Source organism: Astatotilapia calliptera, chromosome 1, assembly GCF_964374335.1.
Source record: "Astatotilapia calliptera chromosome 1, fAstCal68.1, whole genome shotgun sequence".
Lineage (NCBI taxonomy): Eukaryota > Metazoa > Chordata > Actinopteri > Cichliformes > Cichlidae > Astatotilapia > Astatotilapia calliptera.
In genome coordinates this window covers 18,421,159-18,448,507 of record NC_137422.1, presented here as the reverse complement: position 1 = coordinate 18,448,507, position 27,349 = coordinate 18,421,159, and the positions used below count along the sequence as shown (strand labels likewise).

Sequence of the window (27,349 nt, the reverse complement as noted above, 5' to 3'; positions counted from 1 at the left end):
GTCAGAACCCCGGGGTCTTTTGGAGTGTAATTTTTCATAGTTAGATGCCTGGCTGACAACTGTATAAAACAAAAAGTACACACAATATTCGAAGCACATAGTGCACACTGTGGGAATTTACGACTGTGCGTGAATCCCCCCTGATATTGGTATGATTCGAGCTCAGACACTAAGCAACTGAGCGAGGGGGCGGGACAGCTGCTGCCAGCAGTGAGTGCGCTGTTGGAGAAACGGAACCAGCCATACTAAGGAGAGCTTAAGTTTGACCAGGTACCAAAGCAAATCATTCGTACTGTACAAATAATGTAAATATGACGGTGCATCACGAAAGATTGATATCAAACTGATCACTTGACCAATATTACGTTACTTGCTCTTCGAGTGAATCAACAAATGGCGAAATGAAAAGCCGAACAAATGCTGTTTCTTTAGAGAGTCTTAGCTTACGTGTGTTTATTTCATATTTTCAGTTCTTACCCTCCCCGACTAAATCGGTTTCAGTTATGCACTGAAATATAAGAATGGACATTAGAGGCTTCTTTCAAAGAAAAAACTCAGGTAAATGTTATTTTATATATTATGCTTTGTATGTTGTTCAGTATATTTCTATGCAAAACAAGAGGGATTTCAGTACACAGCAGGATGTTCACATTTGTAACCAGATATTTACACTTTAGGGAGAAAACATAAAACATTTTTACTGTACAACATCAATTTAGAGTAAACTTTTGTTTTAGATAAATATTGAAATATATTTTGAATTAGTTAAATGTCAGAATAAAGAGAGACAGAGCTTCTATTTATTATCACTTTCATCATATTTAGGAGTACATATACACTAAGTTTATTGTTAATTAATAAGAAAACTTCAGACGATTCCATTCTGAGCTGAAGAAGCTTCTGATAGGTTAGTAGAGTCCATGTGAGTAAACTGGTGGCACAGCTGTGGATGCATATAAGGCAAAACACAGAGACTGTTTCTGTGACATGGGAAAATCAAGAGATGTCAACCAAAACACCAGGAAAAGAACTGTGGAGCTCCATAAGTGTGGCTCAGTTTGAATACAATTTGGTGCCATTTGCTATTAAGAAATACAGATAGTTTCTCTCTTTACTCTTAAAGTTAACAAATATGTTTTTATATTTATCAATCTAAAAAAAAAAAACATTTAGTCTGATTTGATGTTACAATTAAAAAAGTGTTTTTATCTGAAGAGTAAATATCTGGTTTCAACTGTATATTTGATGATTGTCAGCACAAAGAGGGAGAGAGAGGAGAACGAGGACAGAACAGAGGTGGAACAAGAGCAGGTGAGACACACATGTTAGTCAAATGGTTGTTTACCAAAAGTATCACCGTATCATAGGTCCTCATGTATCTCGTACCTAGTGTTTCTTTTTAGGTTTGTTATTTTTCAAATTCTGTATTTATTAAGTTCTGCAGGCTTGTTTGCACAACAAGGCTAAATAATTATATAAACTTTTCTCAATCTAAATAGTGGACTTTGGTAGAATTAAAAAACAAGTGTAGTGCAGGTCTATGATGATTTTTAGTGCTATCATCTAGTTCTGATTGTGGTTCTGTCTTGGTTAAGTCCTCAGTAGTCCTGATTTTGAACTGTTGTAGTCCTGTTTTAATTCTGGATCAGTTCTGGGTCTGGTTGAATTGGGGTTTAGTCCCTGTGTCTTGATACAGCCCTGACCTTGTTCTGCCTCGCTGCTTAATTAAAAAACTAGTTTAAGGTGTCCTGCACATGTGATATATATTTTTCCCTATATGAAGTCATTCTTTTTTGAACAAAACTCAAAACAGAGCCTATTAATCTTTCAGTCATTTCTACACCCCCCCCCCCCCCCCCCCAAAAAAAAAAAGAAAAAAAGAAAAATCCCACATGCATACTACCCTTTGGGCTAAGCCCCGGGTGTTTCAAATGTCTGGCTCCGCCTCTGCTTTAAACTAAATTCAATCTCTTCAAATAAATAGCTCTAGTTTCAGAAATGTTCTTTTTCACGTTCTTGCCACAACTTATTTCAAAATTTCACCCCTTCAAAATGAAAATCTAAAAACCAACTGCTCGGAAAAAAAAAATCCCACACAGCAGAGGAAGTAGAACAAGTACAGCAAGCAAGAGCTGAGGCAGCAAAATGTCTGTAGACGATTGTGGATGTTTGCAGTGTGAAACAAGTGTTGTTTTTCAGCCTCGAGATGGAAGGAGAAAGTCATATACACAGGGGGAGAAGCTTTTAAAAAAATACCAGTAGATCAGCATCCACAGCTCTCTGCCTGAGTAGTTCTGTTTTTAACTTTGAATTTTAATCAGAATTCGGTGATTAAACGTGAATTTGCGTGCACGAGTATGTCTGCTCCTGTGATTAGATAATATTCTTACAGCTGCAGACATCTTCCCCAGTGTTCTGCCAGGCCACAGACTCCCGACAAGGCTCTCCCCACTCCCTGCTTGAATCTGATTGCACCACGCACCCCCTGCTGTCTAATGAGAGGATTAGACTCTACATATTTGCTGCAATCCCCTGTTGAGGTTACCCCTTCCTCTCCCTCTTTCTGTCTCCTCCTCCTCCACCCCGCCAGGGCACACTGCTGCATTTATGGGTCTCTGTAGTTTCTCTGCGGCTGGAGTGTATCCTGGACTGCTGACACATGAAAGGCGCAAGCATTCACGTACATAAAACGCCCCCCAAACCCCCCTACAGTCTCTAAACACCAACAAACACCCGTACACGTGGGCACAGAAGTTAATGTGTACACATACACAAGGCTGAGAGGTTTTTTTATTTATTTTACAAGCTGATTATTCTCTATTGTATCTTTTGATTCTGTATATGATTGCATGTGTGTGTGTATGCGATGGAGTTTTTTTTAGGAGGATTTTAGGATGATCTAAACCATACCCCCATTTTATATAAAGCTGAATCAGGCCTGCCAGTATAATTACAGAGAGGAATCTGAGTAATGCTGTGATCTGAACTGTGGATGACACCATGTACAGGCTCCCATGCAGCGTACTTACTCACTTAAAGAGCATGTCTATGTGTGTGTGTGTGTGTGTGTGTGCATCTTGGGGTATTGTACTGCGGGGATTTTTACTTTGGTGCTACTGCTACCACCTTTTGCATTCTCCTAAGCATCCTCCAACAGCAGAAGGCTACTTATTATAAAGCTGATCTTGCAATAAAGGACTTGTATGTAATCCATGCATATGGTTAGCGGTGTATACTAACCATATGCACCGCTACATGTATGCAAGAAGCTATGTCACGTATCTGAGAAATTCATCCCGAACATGTCCTCTTCATAAACCCTGTGGCAGACGCTACTCCTTCTCGGTCTCTTGCTTTCACACACACACATCACTCTGAATTCACATGGTGTGCTACCAGTTTACTTTAGAAGTAAATGAAACCAAAATCTATGCAAGAGGCTGTGGAACAGAAACAATACCCATCATCCAAGTCATGCATGCCACCTGAGACTTCCTCACTGTAAAAACTCCTCTTCTAGCCAAGATGATCATATATCTAGCCGCGGAGCCTTGTTGATCTTGCTTTGAGTTTAATATTCTACACAACGGTGCACCGTGTAAGAAAATGGTGTTTAATTTCTCTTGCTTACTTGATAAAGTTAAACGTTTAAACACGTCAACATGAATAACTGTGAGAGAAAGATTTTAAGCCCCTGTGAGTTACTCCCTTAAAACTGCTCTGGTTATTATTAATATTCTTTCATCTTTTTCCTGGAAATCACATTGAAAATGCATGAAATCATTTTTATTGAAATATAACACATAAAAATCCCAGGACAAATCCAAATAAAAGCTCTAGCTGTGTCCTAAATGAACAAAACATGAAGTGTAGTTTTATTTTTTTTCTCTACTTGCAGTATTTTAGAAGTAGATGCTGGAATAGATCTTTGTTTTTCTGTTGTTAATGTTACCAGACCTACTTTATTTATTGAAACCGACTTAAAAAGCATGAGTCACAACAAAGAATGACTTAATGTCTTTCTTTACATACCAACTCATGAGAAAGGAATAATATCTGTCGAAATTCCTTACAAAGCAGCGCTAATCTCTTTGCCCACCAAGCCACATCTCATCTCACCCCTTTGTCGGTATTCCCAGAAACCGATAAGGGTCTGTTGAGGTAAGACATTTTTTGTCTTTACCTCACTATGACAGATCCCCTTCTGATAAAACATAAAACACACATAGATATGACTGCATAGAGTAACACTGTTTTTATACCAGCGTGGAATTCAGGCTGCCTCGTTTCCGTCTGATCTCAGCGATGAGGAGAATGTCAGAGTACGACGACAGAGATAAGAATGGCTCTTGGAGAATGCACTCTGGAGCACGTTTCATGTACCTCTGAAGTAAACTGTCTGCAAACACTGTCGTACGTTCAAGAATCTAAGATATTTACACGCAAGCATGTCAGTAACTGTTAGGAGGACAAATGCAAAGACATCTGTGCACTTGATCAATTTAAAACAGGATGATTAACCATCCATCGTGTATAACAGTTATCAAGCTGGCTGTGTGTGTGTGTGTATGTGTGTGTGCCTCCCCATTTGTTTATGCATTTTAGAAGTGTAAGGTGACACCCAGGTCTTACATAGGGGGTGGGGGCTGAATCTCTGACTCCATCTGGATATGCCTATTTCCAGACTCCCTGAAGTCCTACCCAGTAATGGAACATAAATCCAGATGAATAGATGGTAGAAGAGGACAGACAATAAACAAACATACCCACCCTCCTATTAATCTTTACCAAAGGTAGTTGTGATAATTGTTAACCATGCAGTGGCCTGTCAAACTCTCCAGGCTGTATCCCAGCTCTCGGCAAGTGACAGCTGGGAAAGGCTCCAGCTGCCCAATGACCCTGAATTGGACTACCAGAAGAAAGTGGATGTATGGATGGATGGTAACTGTGACAAGTGTTTATATGTCCATCTGTTTCTCTGTGGTTATACTCACAACCTATGTCAACAAATGTGCACAGTATTCAAATGTCTTTACAGATGTATAGTTGTTGCTTTTCCCCACTGGTCAGTGCCTTTTGCATTTGTAACTCCCTGTATGAATTATCATTATCACAGTTATTAGGATGAGTGTGGTCTCAGAACTCATCTGCTGATGTGGTCACAAGATAGTTTCTATTATTACCATCTCCACCAAGAAGTTTATGTAATAGGTTTAGTTCTTCTGTTTCATAATTTGCCTGTTTGCTAGAAGGATAACCCAAATTTTACTAGAAGGTGCTCGGAAGAGAAGTGATTAACTTTCAAAGTAGTGGATCCACATCCTGGATTTGATCAGTTAGTTAGTTAAATATCAAAGACTATTCTATTATCCAGATATCCTTCAGAATTCAGGGGCTCAATTTAGGTATTGCGTGGAGGTCATTTTCAGTCTTGCTAGACCTGTGATTTTCTTACTATGACAAGTCAAGTTGAGTTAAAATCACTGGTAATCTGACAGTGTTACAAATCTCAGATCGCTAGTGACAACTGGGGCTTCTGACCTGTACCAAGTTTATCAAGATTGTACAGCCACAACAGTCAGCTGCATATCAGATGTGTTGTAAGGTTCAGTTTGGCATATTGTAATGTTGCCCTTCTTTAACACACAGATGAACATCTTAGAAACATCAATGACCGCATGTTTAAGTTATGTGGAAGTCTCGTCAGGATGTTTGTTATGATTTCATTCCAGTGTACTAAATCATAACAGACACATCCGATGATACCGTTGATCTGTATTATACTTGAGGATGCACACTGGGAGTTTTCTCAGCTTAGCTCCTTTTAATTGATAATGTCCACCAGTCTTTAAATAATAAAAATCAAATCTAAATCAGGACATGCTGATAGCAATATTTAGATCATAATAAATATAAAAACCTCCCTTAATTAGAGTTTACCGTTTTAGATTGCAAAGCTGGGAAAGTAATACAAACACGCTGCTTGGTCTTTTTAATGTAAATAGTCAGAGCCAATTACATGACAGCAACTCATAGGCATGCAGACATGGCCGAGATGACCCGTAAAGTTCAAATCGAATATCAGAATGAGGAATAAAGGTGATTCAAGTGTGTTTGAATGTAGCATGGTTGTTGGGGCCAAACAGACACGTCTGAGGGCTTCAGACCAGAAACTGCTGATCTACTGGGATTTTCCCACACAAGCATCTCTAGAGTTTACAGAGAATGGTTCGAAAAAGAAATTATCCAGTGAGCTCTACTCTTATCGCACATTTTTTCAGATTAATGCGTTTGTAACTCCCAATGTCAGATATCCTTATCTTAACATATAATATTTAATACTAGTGTTTGCTTGCACCTGTGAATTTGTGTAGCCTGTGTTTGTGTATCTTCATGGTAAAATATTGTTCTGCAAACTCCTACAACACAAAGACTAACACACAAGATTGAATGTTTATACGTCTGCCTGTCTGTGGACTCATTTTGTGATCACAACAGTGTCACTACCGTATGAAATAAAGACAGAAAGCGTTCCTACTGCGGTTGAGAGCAAACGAAAGGCAAAGTTTGGAAAATCTGTGTAACTCACTGGCATACCAGCTGGTGTGATCACTCACCACATGCTCTCTTAGGTTTGCATTTTAAGTTCAAAAAGTGGTCAGCAAAATCAAATTGCAGAGCTTTGGATTTCCTAGTAGGTTTTGTAGATGGCAAATGTATTCTCTAAAGATGCATTTGTGAATCTTGAAACTGTTTTGAACCCCATTCATCCACTTTCTTAACCACTTATCCAACTCAATGTTCTGGGTAGGATGAGGCCTATTAGAAGTGTCATAGGTAAGAAATGGGTACTTTGGACAGATGGTCCATCCATTACTGAGTGAACACAGGACAACCATACACACCCATACATGCTTGTCACCTTTTATTCTGATCCTGATATAATCACCAGTTGACATAACAAACGTGTTTTTGGGCTGTGGGAGGAACCAGAGTGCTCAAAGAGAACCTAAAGAGGTTCTTCAAAAAGAAAGGCCACGGCTGACCATGATGTTTGAACCAGGAACATTTCTGCCACTGGGAAACTGTGCTAAACATCCTGATCACACGTCATGCAAGGAGACTTCTTCCGAGTCCTCCACTTTACTTTGTGAGGCAGCTTATTTCGTGCAACATCACAATAAAATAGTCTACCTCGTGAGGGACCAATCTGTGTCCTCTCAGGAACTACTGACCAATAAGGTCACAGCTACAGTGACAATAAAGTAGACATGTTTCCTGTACTGATGCCAACTTTCTATCTTTCAAACCTCCCATTTCTCTTTCCCATTTTTCACTTTCTGTGGTTCCTTAAGTTAGCTAGTACACACAGATAGACTAATGGTTGCCCTTTTCCTAAAACCTTTGAAGGAACACACTGCAGGTGGTTCTGTGTAACAAACCAGCTGGCTGTTTCCAGGAACACAATTGCAAGCTTGCTTTACTCAAATGAACAGGCTTTACAGCTCCTTCGTCAAAAAGGAGCCGTTTACACCAGTCAAATCAACACAATACTGAAATATAAGTTAGGTACATTCTTAAGAAAGCAAAGGTGTTAAATCCAAGCATGCAGCTCCTTCTGTTTAGAGGAAGAATGGAGAGAACCCTTGGCAGACCTCTAGGAGGTTTAAAGCATGCCGGCCTCCTGCAGTCCTCCTGCAAACACATTCAACACTCCGCTCTGCACTGTTTTTAATTCAGCCCAGGTCTCACGAGGAGGTGAACAAGTTGGATATCTGCCAGGTAAATCATTCAAAGTAACAGCCCTGAACCATCAGAGAACATTATTCTCGAGTGCTGCAGGTTTTTTCTTTCACCGCCTTCACTCTTCACTCTGACTTTGTTAGTGACGTGTGTGCTAAATGCAACCTTTTATCCAGTGACATATTATGTGACAAAGGGGACACTGGTCCCTCGTCCGTGTGGGGGATGTGCCCGTAAATCTGCCATCTTTACTGTGCAGTTTTCTTCATTTCCTTACGCTGACTCATACAGTTCCCTCCGCCCTTGCTCTCCATTTGTTGCTAGAAGCTTTCAGCCAGAATCCTCATTGGCAGTGCGGCCATTCTGCAGACTTTGCCACTCATTTACAGATTGGTTTTAGCGTTAACGACCACCTCCTTTGACCCACGGCCCCTAACACACTCACGTCTCCAGTGTGGGGCCTCTGCTGTAGCTTCAAGATAAAGCACTTGCAAGCTGAGGTCCAGTAATCAGTATGTGCAACAGATGTGATTAACTTCTGATCTTGTGATAACATATTTGTTTGCTACAGTGTGAGGGGTCGCTCTACCCCTGGGTTTATGTTGTGCTTAATATGTGTTTCAAGACTAATGTGCGTTTGCACTTGTTTCACTCAACCATATTTAAATAATGCAGTTTCGGTTCTTTTCAAAGCCGTCAATTTACCAAACAAATCACTGGCAACTGAAAAGCAAACATGTTAGTTTGCCTACAACCACTGCAGAAGGAGGGCTGCTTGCTGTGTGTGTGTCAGTGGTAAACAATGACACAATTACAATCTGCACCACTGTTAACAAAACTGTATAATCAACATTTTTTAGGGATCTCGTGATGAAGCAAAGGTGATATTTCTTACAGGACAAAGTACTACTTTGACTGAAGTTGACTTTTTGTCATTTTGTTTCTAATATTTATTTAGGTAGAAGTATTTAGTTGGATTTTAAAGCGGCTTTACATGATACCCTTCCCTTTATCATAGCATAATGTCCTGCAATTTTTACTTGAATACTTGATTTTTTTTATACTCTGAGTCCTTCAATAGAGAAAAAAATAGGTTTAAAAAAGACAAACGGCTGGTCTGTTGCGTCAGATAAAAAGCTCTTCTTTGCTTATTCGTTTCTGTAATCTCTTATCAGTCGACATCCTTACATGAGTGGGGGCCTTGGGTTACAAGAAGACACATGAGTTACTGTTGTCACTCCGACAGTATGTAGCAGAAACGAAGACATCCTAGTATAACCAGCGCTGAACATGTTCGGATGGATACCTGTGAATAAACTGAATTTATTTGTATATATTTTGCATATCTTATATTTCTATTGTCTTTTATTGTACTTAGTGTAGTTTATAGCCGTTTCTATTGTTTTGAAATTATCATTTACTCTACTTATGTATTCTGCATGGCATCTGTGGACAGCAAAGAAAGAATTTCACTGTACAGGGGACTGTTACAGCGTGGTACTCTTAGAGGCAGCGGATGGATGGAGCTGTGATAATCTCTAAGAGGCAACGGACAAATTCTTGATTTAGAAAATGGCCAGAGTAGTTCTTGGCAACCTGCTCTATCCTTCTCAGACAGACGGTGACGGGGGGTATGAGAGTGAGAGTCTCTGACAGATATCTACATGGGGAGATTTGGAGAGGAGAAGAGGTCTGCTAAGGTTAAATTTCCATCCAGCTCAAGTCTGGAAAAAGAAAAAAAGCAAACCTTACCCTGTGCACCAGTTATATCACATAACCACCTCTCAAGGCTGTGCTACATATTAGATCGCTCTCAAAAGAAAGACCAGTGTGCTCCACACTGCACAGTAGGTAAAAAGAGCTGGTGAGAAACAACACACTGGTTAATCATTAACACTAAAGGTTTTTTGTTAACATCCTACCTCTGATTAAGTCAAACTCAGTCTGTATCCAAAGGTCAGCATCCAGGTACTGGTCACTGTGTAGGAATGTTAAATAAACTTGCAACTACATGATGACCAACAAATGGTAAAAAAAAAAAAAAAAAAAAAAAAGAGGAGTGCCATCTAGTGTTGAGTAAAGATAATGTTAACAAACCCTCATAAAAATACCACGGCGGTTTCATGTGGATCTTTCCAGGGGTCACATTACAGGCCTCAAGAAGCTCACATGTTAGTCATCAAACATTTATTCAGGATGAAGAACTGAAATCATTGCAAAACAAATCAAAAAGTCACTTTAAGTGTTTTCCAGAAGTGAACCCATATGTGACTTAGGTTTACTGATAATAAAAAAAAAACAAAAAAAACAAAAAAACACACAAAAACCCCCAAAACACATCAAATAAAATGTTTAATGTTTTATCGCAATACAAGACAGTTCAACGCTAAAGTTTTACATAGCTTGTTCCAAATACAATAAGACAGTTGTGACTAATGTATACAAAGTGCCACTACACTGTAATACATCATCCATAAATGTTGAATTTCAAATGAAAATACTACATTGAGGTTTGGAATCTGACAGTTTCATTTCTGGCTTAAAGGTCCGCTTAACAGAAAGTGTGTGATGGGTGAACTCTTGATTTCCCGAACTTTGAGAAGAAGCTGAAACACTATGAACTGACAGTTCAGTCTAAAATGCTTCTTCTCAGTGAGAAGCACTTCTAGGTTTAAGTATATGCATGTTTGTAAAAATCAAATCCCAATGTCCAGTTTTACAGTTTGATCTCTTACACTCCTGTTTATCCTTGTGCCATTTTTCTCTCATTTTTTCCGTAAGCAGCTTCAGTAATCGTACTCACAAACTCAACGTGGCTGACGTCTGTGACATTGCATTGTAAAGGAAAGTGTTGTTAAATGGCACAAACTGGTGGCTGATAATCTTTATGGCCTCTTGAGCAGCTGATCCTAAAATAAAACGTAATGAAAGATTTGAACAGATATATCTTACTCATCAGCACTGTTTCACAAAGAAATGCTGTAGGAATCAATCAAAACTTTACCTCCCAAAAATGCAGAAACTGTGTGTGGCTCTGCCGCTCCATATCGACAGCTGCAGATGTATAAACAGAAAGCAAATATTTACTTATGTATTTTTGAAACAATTACTCAAAACAGCACATCCAGCTTTGGCCTCGACTTACAACTCATGGATATAGTCGTCTTTGATGTTGACATTGAGGCTGTACTCCTGCAGTAGGCTGTTCACACAGACCTTCAGTTTGCTAATGTCTTCCTCCACCTGGTAGTTGTAAACGCCTAAAGAGAGTAAACACAGGGGGAAAAGACATGAGAATAAAGAAATCAGTTCTGTTTCTGTATTCTGGCATCAGCAGGAAGTAAAATCAGACTGTAGCATGCACTTACTGCCCACTTTGTTAGGTACAGCTGTTCAACTGCTCATTAATACAAATATCTAACCAACCAGTCACATGGCAGCAATTCAGTGCATTCAAGCATATAGATATGGTCAAAGTGAATTGCTGAAGTCCAAACTGAGCATCAGAATGGGGAAAAACAAAGGGGCTTTAACTTTAAAAGGGTGTGTCAGCTGCTGATCTACTTGGATTTTCCTGCACAATCATCATAGAGGGTTACAAATAATGGTTTTAAAAAAAGAAATATTCAGTGGGCAGTAGGCTGCTGATGTGAGAAGTCTGAGGAGAATGGCCAGACGGCTTAAAGCTAATAGAAAGGCAATGGTAACTCAAATAACCATTAGTTGCAACCGAGGTATGCAGAGAAGCATTTCTGAATACACAAAACTTCAATGCTTGCAGCAGATTGGCTACAGCAGCAGAAACCACAGCAGGTGCCACTCCTGTCAGCTTCACACGGGCTCTCCAACCGGGGACAACTGAAGTGGTTCTAACATGTTTCCTGGTCTGATGAATCTTGACTTCTCTTGCACCATTTGATCGCACCAAATTTTGAATCTAGCAAACAACATGCTAGCATGAATCCATTCTGCCCCGTTTCAACAGTTCAGACTAGTGGTGGTAGTGTAAGGATGTGGGGGATATTTTCTTTGGCACACTCTGGGCCATCATGTCAATATGATCAAAAATATCTGAGGAATGTTTCCAGCACCATTTTGAATCTGTGCCATGAAGAATGAAGACATTTCTGAAGGCAAAAGAATTGTCCAACCTGGTGAAAGCATGGTTTAACAAAAGACGAGAAGTATTCTCGATAAACCCTGCAAGCCTCCCCCCCCCCTCTTTTTAAGACTATAGCTTAGATGCTGACTGTATACAAACTGGATGAGATTCTTAATGTTGCAGCAGCTATTCTTTTCTTAATGGTCAGTGGCCACATTAGTATGTATTTACATATCCAAAGCTTGATCAATATACCTTTCCTCGTTGAGGAAAGCTTAAAGCACTTCATACCTGGGTAGCGAGAGTGCTGCTGATAGAAACGATCAACAGCTCGAAGCATGAGGTAGAAGACCATCTCACTATCCGGACTGTCCATGCAGGAGGCTGTGGGGAGACAGCTGATGTTAATACAAAAGTAGGCTTTGTTGCAACAAGAACATGACGTGACTCCAACATAAAAGAGTTTACTCTAAGAGAAAATGAATCCCCAACTTACTGATTTCATCTTTGTTTACTGTATCCACACTATATTCTTCAGCCAGAGACCTGCAGCGCACCACCCGCAAAAAGGATGCATTCTTACCTAAACACAAATATCTACAGTTAGGAAATGATTAGCCTCACATGAAGCAGGTGTCACAAAGAGATCATATCACGGTTCACTTCCAATGAGAGGAAAAAGTAACAGAATAACGTGCTGAAAATGGCCAGGCTCAGAGGAAATAGAGACTCTGATATATAGAAAATATATATCAGAGAAAATATCAGTAAAGCAACACATACACAGACTTTCATTTTTACAAATGAATGTATGGCACTGTGCAGCTTTGTTTCACATATGTTAATGTCATATGATGTTAATAAAGCTCACTGGAGGGCATTAGTAAAATCAATAATAATTAAATTACCATTAATAGTCATATCTGAAAGCCATGTTATTTGAAGTTCATCAATTATAACCAACTTCCAGGTTTTACACAACACAATTAAACAGGGCCCAGCTGAACAGCAATAAAAACTGGGCCCCCTCAAAAACACACAGTATTTATCCCTCTTGACACGCACGCACGCGCACACGCATGCACACACAGAGTGAATGGTCGTTGATAAAAGAACATAGTGCTTACAGAACAGTTTGATGTCCTTCTCAGGAATGCTTTCTGCTGGCTAGTGGAAAAAACGTAAGCAGAATTAAGTACTGTAGGAATCCAGTTTTTAGTCAAATTAAATGGTGAAACTGCCATACTGAGCATGTGAGGGCAAACTCTATAGAATTCTATAGCTCAATCATATCATGACTCCCTGCCCGACTAAAGAGAAAAGACACATGATGGAGATATTAGGTTCTAGTAGAAAAAGCATTAACTTCATCACTCTTGGCTTTGCTGATGAATTAAACTTATTTGGATGGAGATGAAGGATCTACAAATGTACCTGTGATAAACACGTGCTGTGATATGACTTTTTAAAAAACTGTACCATATACTTCTCCAGACTAGCACACTAGTCTGATTGCTGCACTGTTTTCAGCACACTAGATGTTAATTTCATTATTAAATTACATTTTTATTTATATAGCACCTTTCAAGACAGAATCACAAAGTGCTGCACGTAAGATTACAAGTCATAAAAAGGGTTAAAAAAGAGAAAATAAAACAGGCAAAAACTTAACCAAAAGCAGTTTTAAAAAGGTGAGTTTTGAGTCGTTTTTTTTTTTTTTTTTTTTAAAAACAGCTACTGAGTCCACAGTTCTTAATTATGCATTAAATTTAGAAATATAAGCTTTATACTGACTCCACAGCTTTGCGCCATACCTTTCCAACAGACTGTAACAGAGATTCTACATGTTTAGAAACAGCTGCTGCATCCTGCATGGCCTTTTCCCTGTAACTGTAATAAAACACAAATAAGAAGTCAAACCACCCACAAATGGCAAGTATGTATCAATAAATGCAGAACTGTTGAGTTGACCTCTGTTGCTCTTGTTTAATTAAACAGTGAGCACCCACATATTTCCCCACTTACACATTTTGAAGGTTGATAAACTTCTGAGAATCTGCAATCATGTCAGGTATGGTTCCTCGTACGGGTAGGCTTCCATTTCCCTCGTTGTGAACAAATTCTTTGACAGCTCGCAGCATCACCCAGAAGGATGGACTCTAAACAAACACATTCAAGAAATACTTCACAGATTAAAAGCAAACAACTTAAAATATGTATTTTTTTATAGGAAAGATTGGGCAAAAATTACAACCTGTGCTGTGATGTTTTTACACTGCTCACTATTGAAGATGTCTTCAACAGCGCTAGGAATCTGCAGAAGCAAGAGATTTCACAAGTCTTAATAGACTAAACTATGGAGGGTTGGGGGTTAAAAGTGAGATATGCTGTGTGGGACACAAGATAGCTCTTAAGGAAGCCAAGAGCTTTTAAATTTTGTCACCTTGGTAGGATTTAAAGCAGTATTGACATTCTTAATAGCTTCCTCAAAGTTTTCCTCATCCTCTGGGACACCATTCTCATTCTTCCTGATCCCTGAAAAAAAAGAAAAAAGAAATAGTATACATAAAATGAAGAGAAAAAGTCCACAATTATCTTCACAGGTCCACAAGTACCTTCCCGAATGAGCTGTCTGAAGGCCTCCTTCTCCTTGTAGTTTTTTGGTGGCTGACCATTATGCTACAATGACAAACAGCAAAAGCAGAATTATATTCTTCTGCACAGCAACAGAAATGCTAAAGAAGCTGTCAGACATTTTGGCACTAGAGAAGCAAAAGAAAAATGTAATACTGCACCTCACTGAGCCATTTCTCCAGGTATTTAGCAACAATGATTATCCACGGTGTGTGACTGTGATCCTACGGATTAAATAAAGAACAGAAAGGAAGATGATTGGATGTGTAACCCTGGCATCATTTGAATAATGTGCATGCACAAATGAAACGCATACCTTCTTCTCCATGCTGTCAAGATCATATGACTTAATGTGGTTCTGAAATTCAGCATAGGGTTGGTCCAACCTTAGATCCTCCAAGGCATTGTCTGGGTGAGATTCAATCACTGAAGAGAGATGCAGAAAAATTCAATATTAGTGTCATGTCAGTACTCTTAAATATACTGTGTAACTTGTGAAATATTAATACATAAATAGGCTATGTTCCTACCAAGTTCACTGTTCACGAAAAGTGAACTTATTGGGTTAGACATACCAACTGTAGAATGCCAAGACTATAAAAAGGATTTAAAGAAGAAAACTGCTGCTAAGAGCAACTTACCTGTATGCTCCTGCACCACCAGTCTCATGTAGCCAATGAGGCCGTAGGTCTTACAGACTAGGAAAGGTACAGAGGCACTGCAAAGAACTGAGCCGAGCCTCAAACACGTGCTGTTGGATTGAAAAGATATTTGGACAGAAAATAAAACCAGCAAGAAAATTAAGTCAGTCCTGAAACTTTCTGCAAAAAGACTTAACATTTTACATAAAAGGAAAAAGCATATGTTAAAAGCAGCCCGACAATGAGGTTTAATTTGATTGGAAAATCTTGCAATAGATATGTATGAACGTTCTCTAAGAATAAATGACTTATGGCCTGCCGTAGTTTTCTTCATCAGCTCTTTTTTACAGTATTACAGTACAGTGGAAAAGGCTTGAATCATTCTTCTTCCAAGGAATCAGACTTTCTTGTATCTTTCTTAAACAATTTCCAAATCATTGTAGTTGGACCTATGAAATGCCAAAGAGTACACAGTTTGACCAACATAAAAAAATGTTTTTGAACCACCAAAGTGACTTCAAAAGTGCCTAAGAGTCCTTGAAAAGTGCCGAATATGTCCAGGTGGAAGAAGGCAAGAAGTGACTGTGACAGCAGATAAACAGTATCTGAAAGTCATATCCTTAGGAAATAGGGAAAATTAGCATCAGCTTCCGTTCCTCATATTTCAGTGTGACAATGATCCCAAACACACTGAACTGTAGTAAAAGCAAAACACACAATGAAACACTATCAGTTGGGGACTGGCTTACCCCGAGCCCCGACCTCATTATTGAAGCAGTGTGGGATCATCTTCATCATTCAAAGCTCTTCATCACCATGAAATTTTTTTAATGTGCTTCAAGAAGCCTGGAGAACTATTCCTCAACTACTTAAAGAAATGACAAGAAAGCTTACTTAAGAAAGTTCAGGCTGTGTTAAAGAATAAAGGTGGTCATACCAAATGTTGAGTTTCAAGCTTGTTAGAATTGCACAAACTGTTTTTTCCTTATACATTGCATTTCTGTGTATGTTTGTACATTGTCTCAAAACACTGCACCAATTTTCTATTTTCCCAGCACAGTATAAAGAAATGACAGGTGGGTCAAGATTTTAGCACAGCACTGTAAATGAATGCAAGGATTAAGATGATCTCATACCTTTCTGGTAGCTGGACACCAATGACTATGGTAAACCTGTGGAAAAATTCTGAATCGTTGTCCAAAAGCTTATCTGGACCCTGCAGGTGTGACAGAAATTACAAGAGGCTTCAGAGTGGCAAAAGTCATAAATTCACAAACCATATGTTTCATTCATCTGAATCAGAGTTAGGTTTATTGTCAAGTTTGTGGAATTTGTCTTGGTGTAATGGTGGAGGAAGATCTTCATTTCAACATCACAAACACTGCGGATGCTTAAAATTTCTACTGAAACATTATTAAGGTTTTGAAAACAGCTGGAAAAGTTAATGTGGCATGTTGTCAAATAATTTCACCATACACTTAACTATTGCTCAGACATTGACCAAGTTGGTAAATCTTGTTATGATCTCATGATCTTTAGCTGAAAACAAAATAGCTGTGCAACACATTTAAATAAAAATAGCTGGATACAGCCATAGTGATAAGTTACATGAAATTCATTTTGGTAGTTTTTTTTGTGTGTGTAATCATGCTGCCATGTGATTACAGACAGTACACGTGATTACAGACAGCCAAGACTGCCTTGGAAGGGAAGCAACACCAACCTCCTCGACAAAGTTTCCAGAGACATCACTGTTCAGCTCTTGCAGCAGTTCGGTGGCAGCCTGTGCTCTGTTCTGCAGCACAAAAAGTACGATAAGAACTCAAACAAATATGGAAATACACTGCTTACTTCAACAAAAGAACAAAAGAGAAGGTTGGGAGAAAATGGAAACTGCCAGCAACGCATACCTTTCCTATGCTGTCTTTCCTGAGGAAAAAGCTGCAAAAGGAGAGGTCAGCTGCAAGCAGGCAAGTAAAACTGATAGAATAAAAATACTTTTAAGCTAAACATGACCACTTACTTGTTTCCAACATCTTCACCTGTGACTGTGTGCCCATCTACTATAGTGAATGCTCCAATACCTGACACACAGAACAATTCATTCAGTCAGATGTTTTCACCATCACCTGCAGCAAGGTCACTAACACTGAGGAAAATCTGTTCACCTGGAAGTACGAGGTTCTTCAGTATCTCCGTTCCCGTCGCCGTGGCGTTGATGAGACACACGTGTGCATTTTCCAGTGTTTCCTGGCCGTGGTCACCCCACAGCCTGAAAGCACACAGCACAACACGGACATTTGTTGCCATTTATCATCACTTGCTATACAAACACAGTGAGCTACTTTTCCCAGAATGACTCGGCTGCTGGTAAGAAAGATGCACCCTCATCGACAGCCCCTGCCCATCAAGAGCTGTTCATAAATACGTTCAAACAGGGTGACACCTGAGCCCTCACAGAAACAAAGAGCATAACATCACATCAGTCACATCACTCTTACGGCTTACTAATGCATTAGCTCGCCGGTGCTTATTTCAACTGCAACTCTCATAGCAAGCTAACGCTAGCTAGCTTCAGCACTTTTGCCCCAACAGCGTTGCTGCTGTGACCTCTCATGTTTTCACACGCTTAGCGAGAGGGATATTATTTCTTTGTGAAAACTACGCTGCTGTTTAAACTAACCTGAGCTGCCGGTCGTATTTTTGCTCTTTCGAGGCTTTGGTGGATGCCATGATAGCTATGTGTTGAGTGACGTTAACGAACGTAAATTGACTTCCTCAGCGCCAGATTCGACACAAAAGTGCCCGCTCGAAAATCCGCTCTTGCACTTTCGACACAGATCAACAGCGTTATAATTAATATTGTGTTAGAAATAACACATTTAATGATTCCAAATCTGAATTTTATTCACTTTTATATTTGTATATTTATATTGTGCGTATTCAGCAGACCGCCTTTTATCTTTTTATCTTTCTTCTCACTATTTTCTGTTTTGTTTTTTCCCCTTTGATTTCGGTTAGCTATCAGGGATTTTAATGAATTTGTCTGTTTAAATGTAGTAGTTACAGATGACACATTACACCTCTGAAGCCCTTTTTGTTTACTATGGTGATGAGCAGCTTGACAGATGAGGTCAGGCAGGAGTCTCTGTGGACTATGCTGTTTTCAGATGACATTGTGATCTGTGGTGAGAGCAGGGAGATGGTGGATGAGAGCCTGGAGAGGTAGAGGTGTGGAGAGAAGAGAAGAGGAATTAAACTCAGTAGAAGCAAGACCGAATACATGTGTGTGTGTGTGAATGAGAGGGAGACTTTGCATATGTAAAGAGTAGTGAAGTTACATGAGTTTAAATACCCAGAGTTTAAATACCCGGGGTCAACCAAGGTACCAAACAAGTGCACAAGAGAGGTGAAGAAGAGAGCGCAGGCTGGGTGGAGTGGCTGGAGACGAGTGTTGGGGTGATTTATGACAGAAGGATAGCAGAAAGAGTGAAAATGAAGGATTACAAGATGGCAGTGAGACTTGCTGTGATGAATGGTTTAGAGATGATGTTACTCACAAAAAACAGTTCGTTTTATTACCTGAAAAGTAATGCTACAGAGGAGTTTAAACATAATTATTTGCACAGTTAAATAGTGTTTTAGTCTTTTAACTTAAGTAAACTTATTATTAGTGCAACCTGTGTAAAAATCGAAAATATATTTTCAATACCTAATACCTCACTCATATAAAATGGCTTCTGTAAGAATCATACAGATTATATCACTGCAGGTGTTTATGATTGTAATTGCTTGGGTCTTCCTGGGATCTATAACAATTAAAAAAAAAAGTAACTAAAGCTTTAAAATAAGTGGTATGGAGTATAAAGTATTCTTCTATATAATAGATTATTACAAAATATAGTATATAGCTTAGAGTATAAAGCTGAAGCAGAAAGAAATACCTAAAGAAAAAAGGGGGATTACAGTACATCTGTATGTTAGTAAAATACTCAAATGTGACATTAAACTTCTACGGGGCCAAGGTTTCGGATGAATAATAATACATCTAATTAAGAATTTGACAATTTTTTTTTAAAATTTAATAAAGATCCCAAACCTACAAGCAGCAGCAATTAACAAAAAAAATATTGCACAAACTAAATAATATTGATTTGGCATGTCTACATCATGGAAGCAGTGCGAGGAAGATTTCTCAAAGGGCACCTTTTAGTAGATCACATTCTTGATTTCGCTTATTTTTCTTTTTTTCAACGAGGTGTCTATTTTAGCGTTCAATGGTCGTGCGCGCGCCCACACGTGTGGGCGTGGCAAAAAGAGGTACCTTCCCCATTGCCAGTAAACTTGTTGAACAGCTGTACCCGCTGATGTCCCTACCTGTCCTTCACGTGCGCAACGAAGTGCCGCTTGGTCCGACTGGAACCTGCAGACAGGGACAATGACGGGACATCACTGGGGATACGGGAAGGAGGACGGTGAGATGTTCCAACCTGCAAGCTCCAGGCACTGTTTTCCTGCGTGGAGGCAATTAGCAATTTAACTGGAATAAACGGCCTGTTTGCGGTGCTTCGTGTTTTACTCAGACGTTAAAGACAGCCTTTAAATCCCGATTAGCCCTACGCTTAATGGGATAAACGGTTTCACCTCAACCTGACAGTCCAGTCGAATTTGCCCTGAGTTACAGAGAGTGTAATATTTTTAATTTTGCTCTGTCTAATGTTCTTAAGCAGACTTATTCTGTGCTGTGCTACATTGCCTTAATGTTATTGAGAAAGTCTATCTGAATTCCCCGATACCTGTTGAGGACCAAAGTTTTAGATTATGCCACCAGCCTTTAGTTGTGGCCTGGAGGGAGAAAGCTTCATTAGTTTAGTTGCAGGTTTATTGTTAGGTGACACACCAACAGATCTGGTGCAGATCATTGTAGTTGCAGAATTGTGTGTGTTGTAAATGTGTTTGTTTTTGATTATATTTGTTTCTCCCATAGGTCCCTCTTCATGGTATAAAAACTACCCTGTTGCGGAGGGGAACCGGCAATCACCAATTGATATCGTCCCCAATGAGGCCTCACATGACCGCGATCTAGGCCCTATAATGACAAATTATGACCACTGCACCTCCATTAACATCTCCAACAATGGACACTCCGTAGTTGTGGAGTTCAATGACTCAGATGATCGTTCAGGTGAGAAAATAGTGCTTTTGTTTTGTTTGTTTGTTTGTTTTAAATTCACTTCAATGATATTCTCGTTCCACTTTACCTGTTGTAGTTATATTATATGTGTTATATATGTATTATATGTGTTACAAACATGCCCATATCTGTTTTAGAAGTTTATATAACTGCCGTGCAACTATAATAGCAGCCGAAGACAAACTTGATCTTCAGTCTGACATCTGCTGCCAGTTACATGAGGGGGAAATCTGTGCTAAAAGTTTACTTCCAGTAATCCTTCCCTTGATTTCTCGAAAGCAAAACCACGTGTAAAGCTGATTATTATCACAGTTTGCAAATAAGCCTCTTATTATGCTGCAGGAAAGCGTAAGCAGCACTTATCTGCATGACTGTCTGTCTGCTGGACAAGAAATATAATGATGTTGGATGATCTCAGTGGTTATGATGACAATATTTGTCTTTATCACTGGGTGGATCTGTGTTAACCAGCCAGACATTAGCATGAATGATAAGCTCGGAAAAGTAGGCTGTTTTGCTCTGACGGTTATCACAAAACAGCCAAATGGCTGTTTGCTGAAATATCGATAATAACGATGAAATAAAACACCCTCAAAAAAACTGCCATCAACTACAACCTTAGCACGATTTCTCTGTATTTCAAATGTTCTGCACAAATCCTCTAAACCCGTTGTTTGTTTGCCATTACACGTCTTCCTCAGAACTCACTTGGATGAGTGACAAAACGTTTGTCGCACTGAAAACGCCACATCCAGGTGAACAGAATCAACATTTTGGGAATGCCAAAAACAGTTATACTGAGACAGGTGCACACTGTTAAAGTTGTTATAATAAAACAGAATTATAATAGCTAACATGATTCATAAGTGCAGGTGGTTTATGCTCTTCTTTCCTCAGACAGATATTAACAGTAGCGTTACGAAGGTCAGGATTTACAACATTGCTACCTGACTCTGCACATTATTCATTTATACATATTTATCACTACAATGTAGATGGTGTAAAATGATATCTACTTATTATTAACATTAATATCATATTGTTGATCATTGTTTCACATTTTGTGCCACTCCTACACAGCTAATGTGACCTTGAATCATCTGATCCTTTTTGTCACAACGATGTCAGCAGCATCACAATGAATAACAATCATCATAACAGTGGAAAAAGTCCACATCCAGCAATGCATACCACAGCCACAAAGCAGTCTGCAGGGTCTCCTGTTCTCATCGTGGCATAGATTAAAGTTACTATTTACCCTTGTTAAAACTGAAAAACAAGTTCAAAATATCCTAATCTTGATTTTGCATGAGACTGGCAATTTGCATCTGAAGCTTAAGCTGGTGCCCACAGAGGTCTGTGAAACGTGACATTGGAGACTTTGCTTCTATATCAGCTTTGACTGCAAAATTCGATGATTTGAAACCTCCTGGGTAGGGATGGGTACCGGTATCCGGTGCCATGATGGAGACCGAAAAGCAGCGCACATCTCGGTGCTTTATTTTGGTGCTTTTTTTTTCCTGAGATGTCATACGCTTTGGATTCCAGCCAATCATTTAACCTTTGCAAGCGTAGTAGGCGGGCCCAGGTGCGTACGTTCTTTTAGAGTAGAGCTACAGATGGAAACGCCCAAGGCGAAGCGGTCAAAAGTATGGCTGTACTTCACAGCAAAAGATGCAAACTCAGCAGCCTGCAACAAGTGCTTTAAGGTGATGCTGTGCAAAGGAGGTAACACCTCGAATCTGATGAAACACCTGGCGACACATAGTGTTTTTTTAAAAGCAGAGAAATGCACCGTATTTGATAGCTTGCTGCGAGACCTCACACCGAGCACATCTACTGCCTGTTATCGGTCCTGGAGTTTGCAACATCCCCCAAGAACCCGAAGAGGAGAGTCCTGGCCCCTAGCCCTGCCAGTGTAGCAGAAATGATGACGGATGATGATGGCAGCAGCAGCCGTTCTTCTCTGCGTGAGTAGCTTAATGTTGTTCGTGTGTAATTTACATTGAGTAGGCTAACCACGTTATTAAATGAATGCACGTAAGGTGAACTAGCAAACATCATCATAGCTACATGTGGCTGTCTTCTTGTTTGATGACAGATACTCCCTTCACCCTGGCCAAAAAGGCTAAAATGACCAAAGAAAAAGTGGGAAACAGTTAAACATGAGAGGTTTTTGGACAAAGTTGGTGGTTTTTTCCCCCATTGATTAAGCACTGCTTCCAGTCAACAGTGATACCATAAATCCCCTATAGCTGCAGAAAAGGCTGACATTATTGCCTTTTTACAAAAAAACAGCTAAACATGAGAGGTTTTTGGACAAAGTTTGTGTTCTTCATTCTTTAAGCACCGGTTCGAGCACCGTTTAAGCACCGGCACCGTTTCAAAAGTACCGGTTTGGTACTGGTATCGGTTAAAACCTAAACGATACCCATCCCTACTCCTGGGTGTTGACTAATGATGTCAGACGTTCGTGTGATGCTACACAAAGGATAGTTTGTGATGTGTTCTCATGAAATGACATTTTCTAATGCCTTCGCAGATATTCAAATTCACTTTTATTTTTATTTATGCATGCAACAAGTCATTTTAGGGCACTATGGAGTGACATAGAGAAGGTTAGATGGAGCTGAACTAAGTCTTCATGGTTCTAGAGAAAGCATAGAACATGTATGAGGACAACAAGGCAGCGGTGAGGCGTCTGCTAGGAGTCACAGATGGATTCAAGGTAGATGTGAGATCACATCATGGATTGTCTCCAAACCCCTTCTTGTTTTCTACACTGATGACAGGTTGACAGATGAGGTCAGACAGGAGTCTCTGTGAACTGTGATATTTGCACAGTTCACAGATTACATTGTGATCTTTGGTGACAAAAAACAGGACTCAGAGCTGGAGGTGGAAGTATGGAAGATGTTAAGATTTTCACTGAGATTATACCATATGAGAATCAGAAATGAGTACATCAGAAGGAAAGCTCAGGTTGAGCATTTTGGAGACCAAGTTAAAGGAAGACTGAGATGGTTTGGGCATGTTAAGAGGAGGGATAGTGGTTCTATTGGACCAAAGATGTTGAATATGGGACTGCCAGGCAGGAGGAAGAGACCTTAGAGGTGGTTCATGAATGTCGTAAAAGAGGAGACAAGATGTAAGTAGAGCAGAGAGAAGCAGAGCCTCTGCTGTAGCGACTCCTGAAAAGAGCATGCAAAGAAGAACATTTTAGGGCTCTAAATTTTGTGAGGCAGAGACCTGCGAAGAGAAATCAAACAACAAAAGGTATGGGGAAGTGCTTGCACGGAAACACCAACACTTTTTTTTTTGTTTACCTCTACAGTACATCTCTCTGTATCTCCCACAGTGATCAAGGGAGGCCCACTCGATAACCCCTACAGACTGAAACAATTTCATTTCCACTGGGGTGGAAAAGGACATGGAGGCTCTGAACACACTGTTTCAGGAGAAGGCTTTGCATCTGAGGTAGGTTTCTGTTGAGTTTAAATCCTTTATCTCAGTATCTGATGGCCAAATGCAGGTTAAGAAAACTTATATAATTATAATAGGGTGTGTGTACTGGTAAAAATGTATATGGTAACAGGTGGTGGTGCAGACTTTGCTATAAAAAGATATTTATACTCATAAAAAGATACTGATATTCTCTTATTTCATAGCACACAGAAAGGGCTGCAATGTGGTATGCATGACTTCATTTATTTACCTTATTTTTCTTATTCTTTTTGTTTCCCCGCTTGTAGCTTCATTTAGTTCACTGGAATGCTGTCAAGTACAAAACGTATGGAGAGGCATCAACTGCGCCCGATGGTCTTGCCGTTCTTGGTATCTTTTTAGAAGTAAGACATTTCTCTCAATCCCATCTTCTGTCCTCATGCCCGATAATGATAGTATGAAACCATCTTAGTGGAAGTTAATAATATGTGAGAAACGTGGCGCATGCATGTGTGTGTAAAAATATATCTATCTGTTATGTAAGACAGGTGATGACCACAGATGGCTCCACATGATAACAGATGTTCTGTACATGGTGAAGTATAAAGTGAGTAGCCTAGCTGTGATTGTTGACTTATTTTATTGCATATATAAAAAAAAGAATGGTCTGTGAGTTGCATTTTTGCAGTGTTGCAGCTATATTGTCTTTATGTTTCAGGGCAGTATCACAGATTTCAAAGGTTTCAACCCCAACTGCCTGCTTCCCAGCAGTCTTCACTACTGGACCTACCTCGGCTCTCTAACCACACCTCCGCTACACGAGAGTGTTATCTGGATCATCCTGAAGGAGCCAATCGAAGTGTCTGAAAAGCAGGTGAGTGCTGCAATTGTGACCACTTTACACACCCAGTTTCTAACTTAGGCAGTGCTTTTGTTTTGCATTAGAAACGTTTTCTGTTCTACAAAATGGAGACGGAGAAGTGTGGCTGTATTGTCATGACATGATTGTGTTGGGGATGAATCATTAACAGTAAATGAGTCTATACTCCACCAATAATCTTATCTGTAATAGATAATGATTATTCCACGTTCTGTTATACAGCCACTCAGAGACATCATTAAGTAGTACTCAGCAGTGGGTAATGACTCTGGCAAAAGCTCTGTTTTACTAAAGTAGAAGATCTACAATCGTTGCTTCAGAAGAAGAATATCAGGTGTGATCGTTTTTTCATAGCGTTTAGTTAAAAAATGAACGTATTAAACAGAACCGTGAAACTGTCTGAAATCGTGACCTACATTCATCTGTAAGCCAGTATAGCTTGAGGCATTGAAGCGCCAGTTGATCACTCAGTTGTGACAGCCACGAGTCTTCGTCTGTATTATGGTTGGCTATGCTCCACTGGTCTCCAGGGAGTGTATAGAAAGAAAAAAATAGCCTTTAGGGGGAGGGGTGGTCTAGCACATAAGCACAGAGCCTTATCAGAGTCTTTGTTTTGCGGTCCTGGCGGTGTAGGGTCTGACCTGGTAACTCCAATGAGGCAGTGGATGTTTGGATGAAGCCAGGACTTACAGTCAGCAGACAACACCTCCGGACAAAGTGGTTGTAGTAAATCTGGCATTGGTAATGAAGAGGATGGAAGGGGTGATTTGTGTTGTTTTCGCAGCTGGAGCGATAGCAAGCGCTCCATCCCTACTTTTCTCTTGCGTTTCCTCTCCCTGTGCCGTCTGCATTGCTTGCTGTTCCCGACAGTAAACCACAGAGGACACAGTGGTCTTGCAATCTCAGGTGGGATACTGTTGGTCCAATCCGAAGTAAAGTCCAGGTTCAAAGCTGAGACAGATGTCTGTTAGTTCCTGAAGAATGAAAGTGATCAGTAGATTGCAGGAAGACTCAATGAAAAGGTGTAAAAACATAAAAGGTGCACAATAGTTGGGAGCGCTGTGCCGCTGCATACGTCCATATGTGCTGCCATCTTTGCACCAGTCAAGGTTTCCTTTGTTTTCAAACCACAGTTCATAAAGATCTTTTTTTTTTTTTTTTTCCACGCCTCTTAGCACAGAATTTAATCAGAAAGTTAAGGTCTGATAACTGCAGGATGTCAAAATTAACTAACTGGATGCCTGCACACGCCTTCCAGGTCCCCCTGTGAGTCTCTTGTAGCCACTGCTGGCCAGTCTCAGGATTATTCTATTAATTTGTTGATTTTTTTTCCCCTTTATTTTCTCTAGTTGCCTGTTTTGCAAATCTATAATTGTACATGAGGAACCAGAGGTTTTATTGGTGGAGGCACTGTGGGTGTTGGTCATGAACTATCTATAAACCCATATCTGTAGCATTGCTTGGGGTGAATGTAAGACAGGCAACTGGCCCCACAGACTATAACTCCATTCCTCAAGCCTTTGATCCCCTCCAGCTGATTATCCTGATGGGTGACTGGATGGGTACAGGGATTTAATTGAAAACTGCTTACATGGAGACCCAGCAGGGAAAAGCCTTTATATAATAAGGAATTACTCCTGTAGGAATTACTGTTTTTCATTTCCCTACATAATGGTAGACACAGAGTTAGAGAGGAAGTGCCAAACTCTAACTTGGTTTTGTGGGTACTTGTAAGTTTAGGAAGCTGTTTTATCTGTGCCATGGAGCTGTATTAAAACTCATCAGTGAGCCACAGCTTTGCAGTGAGAAACACTAGAAGGTCATTAGAAAGTTCTAAATTGATCTAAGCTGATCCTACGTGTGTTCTGCTGTCAGTGCAGCATCAAACTGCCTCTAAAAAATTTGCTAAACCTGCTGCTGTTTGAGTAATTATTGCAGAAAACTGCCCAAATGCTGTAGGCAATTGTTTACAGAAATCTGTTTTTGAATTATGACTACAGTATAAGTGTGCTTGGAGATGGGAAGCCAGGTTTGCTTTAGAGATGAGCATATGTTGTTGATTATTGGACCTTTCATGGGATTTGTTAAGTTATACTCTGCATATTTGTCTTATTATAGCATCTAATATGGAGGAAGGGTTGTGCAGGAAATGAATGTCTTTTCCAGAGTTCATGTTTCTGTCCCTCTGAATGCAGCTGGGGATGTTCAGAATGCTTCTGTTCACCGAAGAGGACGACGATCAGAAGATGCGGATGGAAAACAACTTCAGGCCTCCCCAGCCTATCAAAGGGAGGAGAGTGCGTTCCTCCAATTAATATGACCTCTGGAGGTCTGAAGTCATAAATAACCAACGCTGTTTTTAGACAACAGTAACTGCAATAACACGAGAATACTTTCACCTCACGATAGCTTATCTTGAAGGGTTTGTGATTGTAGGTAAAACAGAAGTAAAACGTTGCAATAATTGTCATCCCTGGTGGTGTACCCCCCACCCATGTGAAACTTTAATGGCAGTAGAGGGAATTATTTTAGGGGCCAAAAAAAAGGATTTTGTTAAGTTTACTAGGAAGTAGAATAAAACCAGCATTTACAGTCATTATTATCATTATCACAATCACAAACTGTAAGTTTAATAGGTTGCACCAATACTTGAACCAACGATTAAGGAAAACAAGAGGGCACAACAACAAGCACAAAACCTTTTCACTCCT

At 39.8% G+C, this 27,349-nt stretch overlaps 2 protein-coding genes across 5 annotated transcripts; one reads left to right on the top strand and one right to left on the bottom strand.

Moving 5' to 3' along the window:
* ca7 (carbonic anhydrase VII) lies at window positions 1-27,099 on the top strand. Of its 4 annotated transcripts, XM_080293960.1 has the most exons (8): window positions 1-270; window positions 471-558; window positions 20,108-20,305; window positions 23,673-23,791; window positions 24,067-24,162; window positions 24,303-24,365; window positions 24,477-24,632; window positions 26,834-27,099. In XM_080293960.1, exons 2-8 carry the CDS (start codon window positions 522-524, stop codon window positions 26,951-26,953), a joined length of 789 nt encoding a protein of 262 aa, XP_080150086.1. In that variant the 5' UTR covers window positions 1-270; window positions 471-521; the 3' UTR covers window positions 26,954-27,099. The 4 variants fall into 4 exon arrangements, with proteins under 4 accessions (XP_080150086.1, XP_080150131.1, XP_026021815.1 ...); XM_080294005.1 differs by lacking the exons at window positions 1-270; window positions 471-558 and adding an exon at window positions 17,379-17,490; XM_026166030.2 differs by lacking the exons at window positions 1-270; window positions 471-558 and adding an exon at window positions 19,423-19,595.
* nae1 (nedd8 activating enzyme E1 subunit 1) lies at window positions 10,078-17,943 on the bottom strand. The gene is made up of 20 exons (XM_026166019.2): window positions 17,804-17,943; window positions 17,289-17,392; window positions 17,144-17,204; window positions 17,031-17,061; window positions 16,844-16,915; window positions 16,257-16,336; window positions 15,121-15,230; window positions 14,796-14,905; window positions 14,641-14,703; window positions 14,461-14,524; window positions 14,289-14,380; window positions 14,100-14,159; window positions 13,871-14,004; window positions 13,660-13,735; window positions 12,973-13,012; window positions 12,342-12,428; window positions 12,137-12,229; window positions 10,889-11,003; window positions 10,748-10,797; window positions 10,078-10,652 (listed from the first exon to the last, which is right to left on the bottom strand). The coding sequence occupies exons 1-20, from the start codon at window positions 17,851-17,853 to the stop codon at window positions 10,543-10,545; spliced, it is 1,602 nt and encodes a 533-aa protein (XP_026021804.2). The 5' UTR covers window positions 17,854-17,943; the 3' UTR covers window positions 10,078-10,542.
* Window positions 27,100-27,349: the final 250 nt, after the last annotated feature.

Excerpts from the sequence above, each read along its gene's own strand:
- ca7 (XM_080293960.1), top strand. The coding sequence starts at position 522 with ATGGACATTAGAGGCTTCTTTCAAAGAAAAAACTCAG. Across the intron at positions 24,163-24,302 it reads TTCTTGGTATCTTTTTAGAA|ACAGGTGATGACCACAGATG; the intron begins GTAAGACATTTC and ends CTGTTATGTAAG. Across the intron at positions 24,633-26,833 it reads TCGAAGTGTCTGAAAAGCAG|CTGGGGATGTTCAGAATGCT; the intron begins GTGAGTGCTGCA and ends CTCTGAATGCAG.
- nae1 (XM_026166019.2), bottom strand. The coding sequence starts at position 17,853 with ATGGCATCCACCAAAGCCTCGAAAGAGCAAAAATACGACCGGCAGCTC. Across the intron at positions 16,916-17,030 it reads GGAAAGACAGCATAGGAAAG|AACAGAGCACAGGCTGCCAC; the intron begins GTATGCGTTGCT and ends TTTGTGCTGCAG. Across the intron at positions 14,160-14,288 it reads CTGCTTTAAATCCTACCAAG|ATTCCTAGCGCTGTTGAAGA; the intron begins GTGACAAAATTT and ends TTGCTTCTGCAG.